Source organism: Trachurus japonicus, chromosome 22 (genome assembly GCF_045865225.1).
Source record: "Trachurus japonicus isolate A0001 chromosome 22, Traja_1.0".
NCBI classification, from domain to species: domain Eukaryota; kingdom Metazoa; phylum Chordata; class Actinopteri; order Carangiformes; family Carangidae; genus Trachurus; species Trachurus japonicus.
The window spans coordinates 18,017,656-18,033,124 of record NC_140928.1 but is presented as its reverse complement, the minus strand read 5'-3'; the positions used below and the strand labels follow the sequence as shown (position 1 = coordinate 18,033,124).

Genomic DNA, 15,469 nt, shown 5'->3' with positions numbered 1-15,469 from the left:
CCGTCCTGCAAGGAGAGCTTCACAATAGTGTGAGCAGCACTCGGAGGACAGATGAAGATAGGAAGGATAGATGAAATAATTAGAGCTGGGGACAGAGTCGGAGAGTCTCTGGCTCATCCAGGGTAACGTTTGAGTGGAGCTCCTGCAGATGATCAGACAGCTGCATGTCTGATGTCTAATAATAAGACTGGGGCACAGCTGCCGACAGACACTGTCATGCTAAATGTGCTAATGGCATTCGTCTTCACTGCAGAGCTCCACGTTAATCATGGGAATGAGTGTGGCTCCTGACAGCTTCAGACATGCTTACTGGACTAATGGCATTCTCCTCCAGCTTCACTCCTGATCCTCAGTGTCTTGAAAGACGTCAGCCCCCCTCCTCCGGTCTGCAGTCCACAAGCAGCTGAATATGATGGAGGCTGCAGTTCAGCTGGCAGAGTTAACAGTGACATTGGTGCACATTTATGGTCTCAGATGGTTTCAGAGTTTAACAGGTAGATATGGTGAGTTTCAAAGGGCTCATTGTGTTACCAGGAGGAACTCTTTGGAGGACCTACTGTACCACTTTTTACAGGTAACTGTTGAACACAATCCTGGAAAATCCACCTCAGGGGACAGTGAACTGTAACCTCCATGAAACAGAGGAGCCACTGTCGAATACAACAACTGTATAACAGCTGCTGCTTGCAGACGTACAACTCCAGGTCCCTATAGATGACCGAGTGTAGTGTGATAATAAATCAGGTCTTGGTTCTGTGGTAATACTGTGAAGGTATCGGAGCTTCACAGTGAAATTCTTCTGATACTCTGTTTTACTTTAAATTTGCCATGTTTTGTTCAGTCACTCAGGAAAAAAATGAGAAATTGAGCCAATCAGAAGACAGGCTCAGATCCTCCTCTCTTCTGATGGGCTGACACAGACCTGATTTTACTACAGCTTGAGAGAAGACCAAGAGAGGAGATTTAAAACTTCACTCTGATGTATTTGTCTAAAAAATAAAAAATAAAAAATGTTATTATGGATCAGCATGGGACCTTAAATGTCCCGTTAATCATGTCTCCTGCTCTGACTCAGCTCATGTAGACTGACATTACTGGTATAAATCTGCATATTTTAGATGATGTCAACAGTTTCATAAACCAGTTAACACTCAGTCCTGACCTCAGTGTTATTTGAAGGAGATCTATAACAAAAACGTAGAGCTAGTTTTAGTTTTAAACCTCAACCATAATTAGTTAGAAGGTCGACCCGTCCACCTTTAAACCTCTGGGTAACAAACAACACTGCCTGTCTCTAAGCAACAGAAACACACAGTGACTGCAGTTGGTAGAGATTTCAGCAGTTTTATTTAAATTCTATTTTTTGAAGTCTCTATAAGTTGACACAAAGTATTTTATTTTGTGTTTTCTCCCTCTCCCACATGTCCATATGCTCCCTCTCCCTCCGGCCTCTCTCATGCGCGCACACACACACACTACTGTACAGTATCTTTGTTTGTCTTAAGACAAGCAGCAAGACACACACACACAAGCACACCCACCTCCCGTTCCACTTGAGAGCACATATAGAGCATGAGAGAAAAATTGTACAGTAATTTTACACAACAAGAGTCCAGCACATGTCCTCCATGTCCACAGCCTGCGGGCAAACCAGATGTTCCATTAGCTCCGTAGTCCACAGGACACGTGGGTCTGTCTTCTGTGAAAAAAAGACCAGCTGTTTCTTTACTTCACCTCCCATCTGTCCACAAACACCAACACTGACAGCATGGAGGAGACTCAGAGGAGAGTCCCAGGAGACGGAATTCAAAAGATTGTCATTGTAATGCTGGAATGTCTTACTACAATCTACGCTTATATAATGGTACTGTACGTCAGAGCCTCAGAAAATAGCTTAAAGTGTCCATGTCTGTTTCTGGTACTCCTGGTTCTTCTTCATCTAAAAAAAGTACAAGATGATTTGCTTTAAATTCTACTCACTAGATAGAAGTTAAACCCTGTGAAAATATTGAGATTCTCGGTAAAGGCACAATATTCAGCCATGAGAAAAGAGCACACTGCTATTGTATCCTGTACAAGCCTGTCTGTTTGCTGCTTTTTTTGTTACAGCCCTGATAAGACAGGCGTCTGTGGTCGTACTGCCACCTGTCCTGACCTGGGCAATCTGTAAAAAAGAGAACAGGTATCACCTCAAATGCTTGACAGTTTATATCTGATTGTTTTTATTGACTTTGACTATGTTCTATATTATATACCAATGAAGGACAATTCTGGTTTATTACTATGTTGTGGTTCTGGCCATCATTTCTAGGAGTAAGGACATTTTTACAGTGCTAAAGACAGTTAGGGGTCCAAAGATTCGAAAGACTTAGGGGAATATCACATGTAATTTCTTCGTGTCAGCACTCCAGGTGAGATGTCATTGTTTGTTTATGACATGACTGTTAGTTGCTTGTCTGTTTGTTGCTGTGATCTTAGTCTTTAACTAGTGAGCAATGTGTTAATACGACTGATAGAAATGACAGACAGAGCTGCGAACGCAAGGTCCAAATTGTTGTAAAGTTGAAACAAAAGGCCCGGGGCGGAGTGGGGTTAGGGTTGGGGTGGGGGATCTCTCACCCACTCTAACTGCATGTCTCTGTAAAATACAGTTCCACTTTACAAATGAGCAGACAGCAGAGAATGCAGTGGTTCGTAGACGCAGAACGTGGGTCTAATCACTTTTGCTGCAACAAAGAACTATACAAACAGGGGTGTGGTGGACAACTTTGTCACGTGGTGTGAGCAGAACCACCTGCAGCTCAACGTGGCAAAAACTAAAGAACTGGTGGTGGTGGACCTGAGGAGGACCAGGGCTCCAGTGACCCCTATCTCCATCAGTGGGGTTAACGTGGACTTAGTGGAGGAATACAAGTACTTAGGGGTGTACTTGGACAATAAACTGGACTGGACTAAAAACACAGACGCACTCTACAGGAAGGGCCAAAGCCGTCTCTATTTTCTGAGGCGGCCGAGGTCCTTCAACATCTGCCAGACAATGCTGCGGATGTTTTATGAGTCTGTGGTGGCCTGTGCCATTCTCTACGCTGTGGCGTGCTGGGGCAGCAGACTGAGGGTGCGGGATGCCAGCAGACTTAACAAACCGCAAAGCCAGCCATGTTGTTGGAGAGGAGCTTGACTCCCTGACAGCAGTATCAGAGAGAAGGATGTTGTCCAGGATTAGGTCCATACTGGACAACCCTCTCCATCCTCTCCATGACATGCTGGCCAGCCACAGAAGCACATTCAGCAAGAGACTCATTCCACCACGCTGCACCACAGTGGCCATTAAAGTGTACAATTCTTCTGTACAATAGCTCACTATGGCCTGTACACTGAAGCAGCTTATTTCTAGGTGCAATATCACCTCAACAGAGTCTTATTTATTGTATGCTTATATTTTCTTCTGTGTATATTGTTAAGATGGGGGGAGGGGCAAATTTTGGGGTTTATTCTTATAGTTTTTAACTTTGTAATTCTGGTAATATTTTACTTTGTAATTTTTGTAATATTTAAATTGTAATTTATCTTTTTCTCCTATTTTAAGTTGTTGTATTGTATTATTCTGCTACAATATTCTTTGCCTTTGTACACTGGAGCGCTGTGACGAAAGAATTTCCCGCATCCCGATTAATAAACTATATTCTATTCTATTCTATTCTGTTCTATTCTATTCTATTCTGTTACTGAAGGTGTGACAGGAGACACCCAGTTTCAGATCAGTGCAGATGCAGGAAGAATTGTGTCCCTCATGTTTCCAGGTTGAAAGTGAAGAGCTCAGAAATCAGCCAACTTTTCCCAATTAACAGTGACCTTTGATGAACTCCAACCAGATATTTCCCTAACCTTTTTAGTGTTCTTGGCCTATAATATTTTAGCAGCCATAAGTCTTTCCCTCATCTCAACCACATCTTGTGTCAGGGGAATTATTCCTGCTTGTTTGAGAATAGCCAAGAGTAAAAGTAGGCCGGCACAGTGCAGTACTGGGTACCAATAAAAGATTCAGTGGCAACATGCAGCACCAGTCAAATGGGGGAAACCACCCCTTTCAGAAATTGACAAAGACAAATTGTGACAAAGACTTTGGTTGTTGTACTAGTAAGAATATGCGTATAGTATAGTGGTTGAAAAGCTAATGTCAGCTCGCTTCTAGTCTTGACTTACAGTTTAGTTGAATAGTATTAGCTAAGCTGTGTCCTAAATCCACCTCTCCCTATCGTCCACCACATATGGAGTTTACTATTTTGTGCTGTCCAAATGTATTATGATAATTTTGTCCAACATTGGTGGACTCCCATAATGCACTGTGAAAAGTAGTGGCCAACCAGCAGTCAACCAAGCAATAATATACCATATGCAATGCGCATAGAACTCCCTGGACAGTGAGCAGTAAATTTAGACACAACGCTATGTGACAGTTGACGGTCCTGTCACTATGCCTCCAATTGATCATGTGCCCACTTGACCACAGGGATGTCCCTTTGGTTGAATGGTCAGTGCACACGACTCTTACCCGGGAGACTAGGGTTTGAACCCCGCCCGGGCCCTCCTTCGTCCTGCCACACCTAGTTTCTAACTTTGCCTTGAGCTTACAATTTTGCTAACAGATGTTGGCTTATTGTCAATGTTAACTTGTCATTTCATTACCAATAAATGACATATAATATTTTAGTTAATTGTGTCATTTTTATAGTTCTTCTAGGGTCTGCGATAGCTTAGTCGTTTCTCTTTTTGATATTGGCTAATCTTCTGTCCTTCCATCTGGCTGCCCTGTATAATGTAAAGAACACACTGCTTCTTGCACTGGCACATGCATTGGCATTGGGACATAATTTGTGAGGTGAAGAATCGGCGAATGTGGATGTTATTTCTCGGACCAGTGGGCTGGCCACTGCATGCACTTGGTGGGATGTGATTTGTTGGGCACACTTGCCCCTCTGTCCTCATTACCGGATTCTCTTCTATAGATTGTATTTGGGATTGGAGCTGGGACATCAAATATACTGTATATAATAAGCAAATATTGACCTCAAATAGGCCTTTAGATCACTTGACTTGGGGGAAGGTATACTACAATTCTAGACATACAGTAAAACGTCCGGTAACTGACAAAAATGTCCAATATTGGTCTGTAATGGTTAAAAGACAGTGGCACTGGGCATTTCAACACCAGCAGCCTGTTTTATCAGGGCTTGACATTTTTGAATGTGGTTTTTGAAAGCATGGTGACATCATTGGTCATTCTTTACCTGATTTCTTTTAAAGAAAATTGCATTGTACATGCTCACAGACACTGTGAGAATACCTTGGGTACAAATCTGACATTATATATTTTTTTAGATTAGTGGAGTTCCAATTACCATCTACCATGTGCTTATCTAAAATGCAATGATTGTTAAAAAGCATACAATATAATGATTATAATACAGTGGCCCATTTGAGCCATGCAAAGCTTTTTTTTTTTAATAGATATGAAAGGAAAGTGAATTTGGTTTACAGTGCAGAAGCAGATTAATGCACATGCACTCAGCACAGTCCTAACAAAATCATGTCATTCATGAAAAGCAATGTAACATGATTATTAGTTCACAGATGGCTGTCAGAGAAGGATATCAACACAACGCTACTTACCCAACTCCACAAAAAGTACCGCAAAGGAGGACTACCTTATTATGATGGCATTCACCCAATGTCTTCTGCTTGTTAGCTGGATGAGCTACAGTCACAAGATCAAGTGAAAACTGTTTAGTTACCCATTGTTTTTGCACTGGGCTTCTGTGTCTTCCTTTTTTTTTTAACCTTAAAAGCAAATTAAAGTTGTGTTCCATTCACATGCAAAAAGTGAGATAACAGAAGGTCAGAAAAAGAGAAAGAACAAATGAAGATAATTGCCCATAATGTTGGGGTCACCAAAGTCTTTTTGGCAAGCTTGGACTTAGAAATACCATACCTCTATTGTGTCTTATTATTTTTCTCTATATCTATTTTGTATGGATGAGTACAGTAAAAGTGATAGATTTATTTATTTATTTTTTTTAGAAATTATACCTCTGTTTTATATATATATACACACACACGCACATATATATATATATATATATATACTATATATACACATATAAGCAGTGGGGTCCTAAAGTGGTGTCATACTTTTGGACCCCACTGTGTGTGTGTATTTGTATATGTATATGTATATGTATATACTATATATATATATATATATATATATATGTATATATATGTATATATATATATATGTATGTATGTAGTAAATTGTATTTACATTGTAAAGACGTCCAGTTTTACTCGTTCCAAAACAGCATTTATATAAATGGCTGTACAAGACCTAGGTAGCATTTCAAATCACTAGCAGTGGTGCTGCTACACAGGCTCACTGCTGCCGCCCTAGTGGACATAGTAAAGCCAGTAGACCAGGTTGAAGAAGGTGAATGCGATTGGGAAGACGACGCGGGACCATTTGTCTATGGCGTTGACATCTGTGAGGTCGGGGATCTTGACTTTGAGCTGCGAGGCCCGTCTCCTCAAGCGGCCCTTCTTATGGCCTATTGGCCGGTCGAGGGCCGGTCGTCCGTACAGGTCTCGGCTGGCCATGGGCTTGCGGTACTGTATGCTGGCACTGTCGTAGGAGAACATGGTAGCCCGAGGGTCGTTGAGAGCACCCATCATATCTGCCCCACCCATCTCACTCGTTAGGTTGGTCAGGAGGATGTTGCCATGAGCATCAACCTAAGGGAGGTCACCAAATTTGATTAAATTCATTCTGTACACAAAATGGCCAATTAGACAAAGGCTGTGTCCCTAAAAACAAAAGGCATTTTATCCAGGTGAGTGAATTATTCATGACACTAACCTAAGACACACAGGGATGTACCCATGAGCCCACTGGTCAACATCTGATTCATCCTAGACTCATGACAGCTTTCTATGCGGCAGGGTGTTACTTCATCTGAATGTAAAGGACCAGCACCTCGTGTGATGATCCTGTGTGTGTGTGTGTGTGTGTGTGTGTGTGTGTGTGTGTGTGCTTATCTGATTTGCTCTAATTTTAGACGCACAGACTTATTTACTTAGAAGGTGCTGGAATGTTACACTATCTCGCTCTAGTGCACTTAAGATTTTCCATTTCCCTTCCCTTTTCATTGAGATGTGGTATACTTCCATTAAAACGTGGTCATACAAAAGCTCTTCCGACCTAGTTAGTTTGAAGAATACTTGGTTAAACATATAGCACATGCAGTTTTCTTTGAGTATGGGTGAGTGAATGAAACTTCCAGAATTAGAGCAGAAAATCCAGCCTCAAGCCTCAGTTATACTTGCTTGTGGACATCATACAGGGACAGCTGTGGACACCACAGATGTGATGTTGTTTTTATTCACAGTGCGTTACTTGGAGGATGTGTTTCAAATATATTCATGTACACTACAAATCAAATCAAAATGTCTGTATTTGCTGAAGTAGGGAGAGATATAGAAGATCCTTTGTACCTGCAGCCATCAGGCTTTTTAAATTCTTCTGCAAATGGTAGATGAGCTGCCATTAGTTTACCTTTGGGGATTAATAAAGTCATTCTTATCGTATTTGTATCATATCTTTGTATCTGGATCTATGACGTCAATAAGAAAACAAAACCTTTTTCCCACCTGCACTTTGTTGCTCTCCAGTCTGCTCTTATTCTCATTGTTGGACTTGGCAGCCTTCTCTGCAACCTTCTTCTGCAGGTGAGGACCACGGCCAAAGAAGATGTAGTTGACAAAGGCGTACTCCAGCAGGGCCAGAAATACAAAGACAAAGCATCCCATGAGGTAAATGTCAATGGCCTTGACGTATGGGATCTTGGGCAGAGTCTCCCTTAGGTGGGTATTGATGGTGGTCATGGTCAGCACCGTGGTTATACCTGCAGACGAGCACATGTGGTGGGAAAGGTCAGTCAGATCGAGGTCTTTCAGCTTGACAGCACTCTGAAGGGTCGTCATAGCTACTGGAAAATGCATTCACATTTTTATTGGTCCAACCATGGAGTGACATCATCTCAGTGTTATAAAGATAACCACTGACAACACTACCTCAATTGGACCGCAGCTTCATGTTTTCAAATAGCTTCCAGTCACCATGATAGTCTATGACACAGACTAAATTTCCTTTTATTTTGAAACGTCCATGTAGTGCAAGTCTGCTTCCTCCGGTCACACAATTGACATGAGTGATGTCTGAGTGTTGCGAGCGCTGAGCGCATAAACGATCTAAGTTGTGTGAGCATCACCTGTAATAAATAAACTGTATAACGTGTGAAGTCCATGCTACGCTTAGTTTGTTGTAAGACCATAACTTTGAGACACACAGAGTTACAAAGCTTCATGCTACAAAGTAAAGACCATGTATTAACCAGCTGCATCAGTTCACGAAGTTGCCAAAAAAGGAGCAAGCCATTTTCTGATGACCAACATACTTGACACGCAGGTAAAGGTTCTACATGTGTGTATTACAGAATGTACTGTGTATAGAAAACAGGATTATATTGTGGCTTTTTGCTATTGGGCACTGATACTGCACAATTAATCACCCATATATATTTTTAATATAAGGAGGTGAGATGATTGATTGCTCAACAGTTCTTGTCAAAGATGCAAACATGAGTACAGAATGGACTGTGTCCAAGCATCATATTTGTTGTATACAAAACAGCATTGTTTTATATGTATCTTGTTTTTGGCATTGAGAATCCACCATGGATTATTAAAAAACTAATGTTCTATTTTAAAACAGCAGTGTATACACAATGCTCATTTGTCCATTAGCTTGATATATAAGCACACAGCTGTACATTTTGTAATTACTGTAATGTTAGCATGCTAACATAATGACATGGTGAGCATGGTTAACATGAGCTGGTCAGTCCATGTGAGGACAGTGTGATGTTTAAGGTCAGTGTGATACATGGACATGTCCCACACTAGAAAACAATCAGTCAGGAGCCCAGAACCTTTCTAACAGAAAGTTGTATCTAGCAGCTAATGTGTAAAGAACAGAAACATCACTGACCTAAGGCAACTCTTGCAGCCGAAGCGTCATAGTTGATCCAGAAGGAGACCCAGGACAGGATGGTGATCAGGGTGGAGGGCATATAGGTCTGCAAAATGAAATAGCCAATGTTCCTCTTCAGCTTAAAGCTCAAGGACAGACGTGGATATGAGCCTGTAAGAGAGGGAGAAACAGGGAGGCTGTACAATATACAACTTGAATCAATCTTCACAAGGCACTGTCACCTGATCTGATTCCCTGGGCCCCTCGGCCCATCTTCATTTTCTCTCCAGACCTCAGTCTGTATCTATCTTCCTGTACATTACTCCACCTGACACCCCTTTCTATTTGTGTTGTAGCTACAGAATGAAGCATAGATGCTAAAAAAGAGAGAGAGTTTTACTTCTCTGACATGAGTAGAGCTTACTTAAAACATTAGATCAATGCAAACTAGTTCTAATCTTCAACTTGGTTGTTGCTAAATATTTACAACTAGTAACATCATGCGGAGTGGAGTCAGTCTGACCCGGTGACTTAGGGCCGAGATATACTTGCTGTAAACTACGCGTACGCAAGCTGCCACGCGTATCCTGCGTCGCGTCACCTCGCGTCGATATGTGCGTTCGGTTGCAGCCGACGCATCAAACGGACGCAGATTACGCGTGGCAGCCATGATGCGCTCGCGTACGCGTAGTTTACAGCAAGTATAACGAGGGTCTTAGTGTAGCACAGGCAAGGAGGCTGGTCAATAGAGTTGTGTTTACAGTGCAGTGAGAGAGAATGGAGTTTCCAGTGTTGTACCTGGAGTAGTTAGTAGTTCCATGAGTATCTGTAGGCCATTGTTAGCATATGGGTATTGTCCCTAAATGTTTTGTTGGCCCTGTGTTGGAGAGGAACGTTCTCATGTTCTCAGGATGCTAACATTACAAGCAACTCTGTGTGAGAGGCTCAAACTGAAGCTAAAATTAGTCTGTTCTGCTTTTTATAGTCAGCACAGCTGTGTGTGGAACAGACCCTGAAATAAACCACACAGATGAACTTTGGGAGACACACACAAGTTAATTGTATGTGTTTAGTAGGTTTGGGCATCAGCTTCTGGGTAGTGTAGCTCCCACCTAGTCACAGCACGCAGGGTGTGATGTAACACATCTGCTGCAAAACAATCAGAAACTGTTTTTACTGCCCCCTCTCTGCATTCAAACTCTACCTTGCTTGATCACTGCTTAGTTTCAATTGAATATGAATATGCTTTTATTGGCATGAATGTCAGGTGGACAATATTGCCAGACACTGATATATTTTCCATTTACAAGTGGCAAGAAAAAGTATGTGAACCTTTGGGATTTCTTAGTTTTCTGCATTGTGTTCTGATCTACATCTAAGTCACAAGTATAAACAAACACAATGCGCTTAACCTGATACCACCAATATAATATTTCATGTTTTTATTAAATATATCCATTAAACATTCACAGTGCAGGTGGAAAAAGTAAGTGAACCCTTGGATTTACTGTAATAAGTGGTTGAAGGTCCTCTGGCAGCAGCAACCTCAACCAAACGTTTCCTGTAGCTGCAGATCACAACTGATCAACACTCAGGATGAATTCTGGACCATTGGTCCAGACAGAACTGCTCTAGCTCAGCCATGTTATTATAGGATGTCTGGTGTGAACGGCTCTCTGGAGGTCATTCCATAGCATCCCTATTGGATTCAGGTCTGGGCTCTGACTGGGCCACTCCCAAAGGTGGATTTTCTTCTTTTGAAGCTACTCTAGATGATCTAGTAGATTTACTTTATTGTCCTGCTGAGTTTCAGCTGGTGGACAGCCACCCTGACAGCCTTGATAAACTCTGGAAGTCATTTTGCCCTTGATGATGGCAAACTGTCCAGGCCTAACCCTAACCCTGAGGCAGCAAAGCCCCAAACCATGATGCTCCCTTCACCGTACTTCACCTTTGACATGATGTTTACATGCTGCTATGGAGAGCCATTTTTACACCATACGTACAAAAACATACTTATTCTTGCAACATACACTGTGTGTGTGTGTATGTGTCAGTGGAGTCCGGTACTACCCAGTGTACCTTTAGTGCTAATGAGACTTAACCTGTGACTGTGTGACTGTGATACCTGTGGCGAACACAGCTTTTTTGGACAGGGTCTGGTAGTCTATGATTGAGAACTGGGGCAATTCGATGTTCTCCACCCCAGTAACAGAACCGCCATTGCTTCCTCCTTGCCAGTAGAACTCGATGTCGTCAGTGGTGTATCCATCTTGGGAGGCAAGGGGAACACAACAGGTCACACTTCAACTAAAACGTCCAACATGCATAAATCCAGGCACAATACAGTGTGTGCATCATGACACACACAGACTCGGGGTGCTTTCTCACCTGCCCTGTTTAGTTTGGACCTGAGGAGTGTTTTCTCCTCTGGACAGGTGAGGATGCTGCAATCATAGAAAGTGTGTGGTCTAGCTGACAGAGGTGGTGTTTAAAGCAGTTGGTTGGGATTCTCATCACAAGCAAAGTGATATGTGGATCTGTAGAACCACATTATGTAATAACACCGCATTACGTAATAATGTAATAAATTTCCACCTCATGATGTTATAATGCCGCATTTTGTAATAAAATTCTTGAACACAATATGTAATAAACTTTAACGCATTTTGTAATAAGTTGTTACATAATGCACCAAATTATTAAAAAATGCAGGTGTTGCATTTTTTTATGAAGAAAATGTACAGAATTGGTGCATTAGTGACATCTTATTACAAAATGCGGCAAAGTATATTACACATTGTGTTCAAGAATTGTATTACATAATGCGGCATTATTACATAATGTGGTGCTGCAGGGTCTACTAGCTGTACTGTATGTATGTGTAATGTGTATATATGTGTTACACTTCAAGTTCCACAGGTTGAGCCAAATACCTAGAGTTTGTGTTCATGGAATTATTATTATTATTATTATGGTGTGCTTATTTACACTAATGATGACAAATAAGCACAAACCTGCAGGAGCTGTCTGTGGTCCTGAGACTGAAGCTAATCATGTTGGACTGGAGTTACTCTGGGAGGGACTGACAGCCATAGTCTGCCTCACTTGAGCCTCACCCGTCACCTGTGTGGCTCAGTTTGCACCTAAACCTTGGAGAAGCCAGAACAGTGTCCCCTCAGTCCAGTGCTGCTCTACTTAATGAAGAGTCATTTAGTCACTTAATTCAGTGTCTGTCTGAGGTCAGTTCAGTTAATTAGCTGCCTTTTCCTGTCTGTAACCATCTTTATTTGAACAAAGGAAGAAATATTAAGTTGGTTAATAAAGTTAATGCGTTTCTCTTCTTTATCACGGAGTGTTTTCTGCACCTGGGTCCACTTGAACATTATAAGCAGCTTCAGCTGAACTTTGGAGCCAGCAGAGCAAAGAGCTGCTGGAGGGGAGCGTGCATGAAGTCAGGCTGATCAGCAGCAGCTCCACGCTCTGTTGTAGAGAGAGTGTAAACCAGGCTCTGCTCTTGGGTCCAGACCATCACCAGCTCCTGCTTTACCCAGGCCTGAGGTCTGCACACTGCTCTGAGCAACTGATCCTCCTCCAGAAAAATACTCGTTAGTCTTGCAGAGAATTTCTAATGCAGTGTGTGCATAGGCTAAACCTAAATTCACCAATAAACAGGTAAACACTTCATTCAGCAACCCTGTTTAGGGCTGCACTTCTGGAGCAACAATCATCATCATCATCATCATCATCTTGGATTGGTTGGATGGGCTGGATGGAAGTCTGAAATGACCTCATGTTTTCCATCAGATTATCATCGTAGGTCATGTGACCACTTTACCCCTCTACAGCTCCTTCCTGGGTCTTGACACTTATAGTACAGGTGTGTGATCCCTCTTTGTGCAGTCTAAATGACATCCTAGTTAAAACCATTAGTCTTTGTTGGCCTCAGTGGGCTTTGTCATTATTGATTTCAGGTTCTGGTTCTGGTTCACCCTATACGGGGTGTGGCACTTGATCCTGGTAGGGGATAGGCTAAGTAAATAGATTACTACGTCCTTTTGGATTATGAAGCGGGTCATATTGAAATATATTGAATAAACCCACGTTTATAAAGTAGGAATTCTTCCTCTGGTTTTCTGTTCATCTCTGTTGAACATCTTCCTCTTTCCCTCTAGCTAAACTTGAACAATATAAAATCTGCCTTTACATACTGTACAAGGTCTCTGTGTCCACAGTCTGCACCACAGTGAAGTGAACCTCTGCTGCCCCTTCACTAATTAGAGCTGTTTAATTGGAGTAGTTTGTCTCGTCATCTTATCTTAAGGCAGCTGGATTTAAGGGAATTATCTTCTTCTCATTATGAGAAAGCTTCATTATGATTTCTTATAATTTTTTTATCCATTCATGTGAGAAAAGATGTTGATATACTTTGAACACAGGTGCAGAATTTGAAACAATGACATCTTTGAGTTAAAGTTATAGTTGGTAATCCTGTTCAGAAACACATTTTGTTATACTGGGTGAAATGGTCCTTCTATCCTGAGAGTAGTCAATACATCATGGATTCAGAAAAAGGAAGGAAAATAATCAGACCTCTGTCTGACACAACTCTGACCAATCCATGCTTTTCACTCCAAAAAGGAAAAACCAATCAGATGCCTTCATGTCTAGTCTACACCCAATCAAGCTGCCGTCTCTCTCTCTCTCTCCTCCTCCCGCTTGAGCGATCAGAGTCTTCACCTACGTCCGCAGAGAAGCCACACTCCAGTCTGACGGGTGACAGTGTAGTTCTGGCAATGCGCGTTGCGGGCCCCACAGCGCAAGGTGGTGGCGCAGTGTAAGTTTGGACCAGCGCAGCCCGGCACACGGTCAGTTTGGCCGCGCTGCGCCGAGATGGGTGTGGCGGCGCAGCATGGGGAGGTGTCACAGATTCAGCTTGGCGCAGTGGAAGTTTCGTGCCAAAAAGCCGCGCCGAGAGTGCGCCGAAAGCTCGCCACCTCAAACCTGGTCTACTCTCGGCGCAAGGCGAAGTGCAGCCGGTGCAGTGGTAGATTGACTGACTGGCCTGCAGTGCGCATACGTCACCAAGACCTCACAGGCAGGTTTCCACAGTTCCAGGCATACTTAGATGCAATAAATAATCACAACAAACACTATTTAATGCAACTAATGGAATCAACACGTGAATTTATATCTATATAGATTGTCCCGTCACATCTGACGTCAGATCAAAGGCTGTTGGCACACGTAATGGAAACTAAGCCTGACTGAATTAACACAGCTGAAACTGTGATGAAAGTAACGAAAAACTAAAAAAACGAAATAACTACCATCTCTCTCAGAGAGACACTTGGCAATGTATCCTTTAAGCTGAGATGCTTCTGTTTATGTTGTGATCAGTGTACACTTCTCATCTTTGTTACACAGCGTTTTAAATATGGGTTACTAAATGTGAGTGTCTTTATTAGTGGAAAGGGTGTGTGTGTTTTGTTTTGTTTTTTTACACTGGGCAGCGGTTCTCAGTGTATTAGGTCAAACCTGATCAAACCCGATATTAGTAAACTCATTATTCAGCCACTCTGAGCTCGGACCTCCGGGCCAAAACACCTGTTTCCTCCTGGGAGAGGTTCGGCCTCTGGTGTCGCTGTCTCCTCTGTCCATGTCCAAGTATAAAATTACTAAATTGCAGTGCGCATCGCCCACGGCGCAGTTAAAGGTGAGGAGAGGAGCTCATTTGATTGGTGAAGATCTGAATCGGCTGTGTTAATCCCACTCCACACCTTCTCTCCTCCTCCTTTCCCACTTGTGCCGGTAGGAGGGACATGAGGACGGAGTGCCTGCGCCGGTCTACGCCGGACTGCGCAGCGCATGAAACTTGCAAAATGCGCCTGGACACACCCCGTTGGCGCTGCACAACTGCGCTGAGCCTAGACTATGCCTGGTCTACGAAACTAGAGCCCTGGGTGTCTTCACCCATGTCCGCGGAAAGGTGGAGGCGTGGCTTCAGAGAGCAGTCAGAGGAAAGGTTGGGATTTTTGACTTGTGTGTTTTCAAAATGTGGCCTGATAGAACCGTTTTTCCAGGATCTCCAACCCTAACTTTAAAAGTATAGTTCACCCAAAATTCAAATTTCTACTCACCCTCATGTCGACTAAGGGCTGGGAGAAGTTTCAGAGTCCTCCGTGGCTTCTCTGAGTTACAGGGGGGCTCCGTGCAGCACTACATGTCCATATGACGGTTGCGAACGGGGCTCACTTTTCTTCGTCCAAAAAGACACACCAAAAAACATCCAAATACCTCCATAGTGCTCGTCTGTAATGTCCCTCTTGTATTGAAGCCCCGACACGAGAAATTGTTCCGAAAAAAATTAAAGCAGAAGTAAGTGGT

At 42.6% G+C, this 15,469-nt stretch overlaps 1 protein-coding gene across 1 annotated transcript in view; it reads right to left on the bottom strand.

Moving 5' to 3' along the window:
- Positions 1-6,260: 6,260 nt before the first annotated feature.
- Positions 6,261-15,469, bottom strand: part of gabrb1 (gamma-aminobutyric acid type A receptor subunit beta1) — a 55,211-nt gene continuing 46,002 nt past the window's right edge. Inside the window, exons 6-9 of the mRNA XM_085767522.1 lie at positions 11,211-11,354; positions 9,101-9,253; positions 7,702-7,955; positions 6,261-6,786 (exon numbers count right to left, since the gene is read on the bottom strand). Of these exons, the coding sequence (XP_085623648.1) occupies positions 6,445-6,786; positions 7,702-7,955; positions 9,101-9,253; positions 11,211-11,354 (893 nt within the window). The 3' untranslated portion in view covers positions 6,261-6,444. The remainder of the gene's footprint in view (positions 6,787-7,701; positions 7,956-9,100; positions 9,254-11,210; positions 11,355-15,469) is intronic.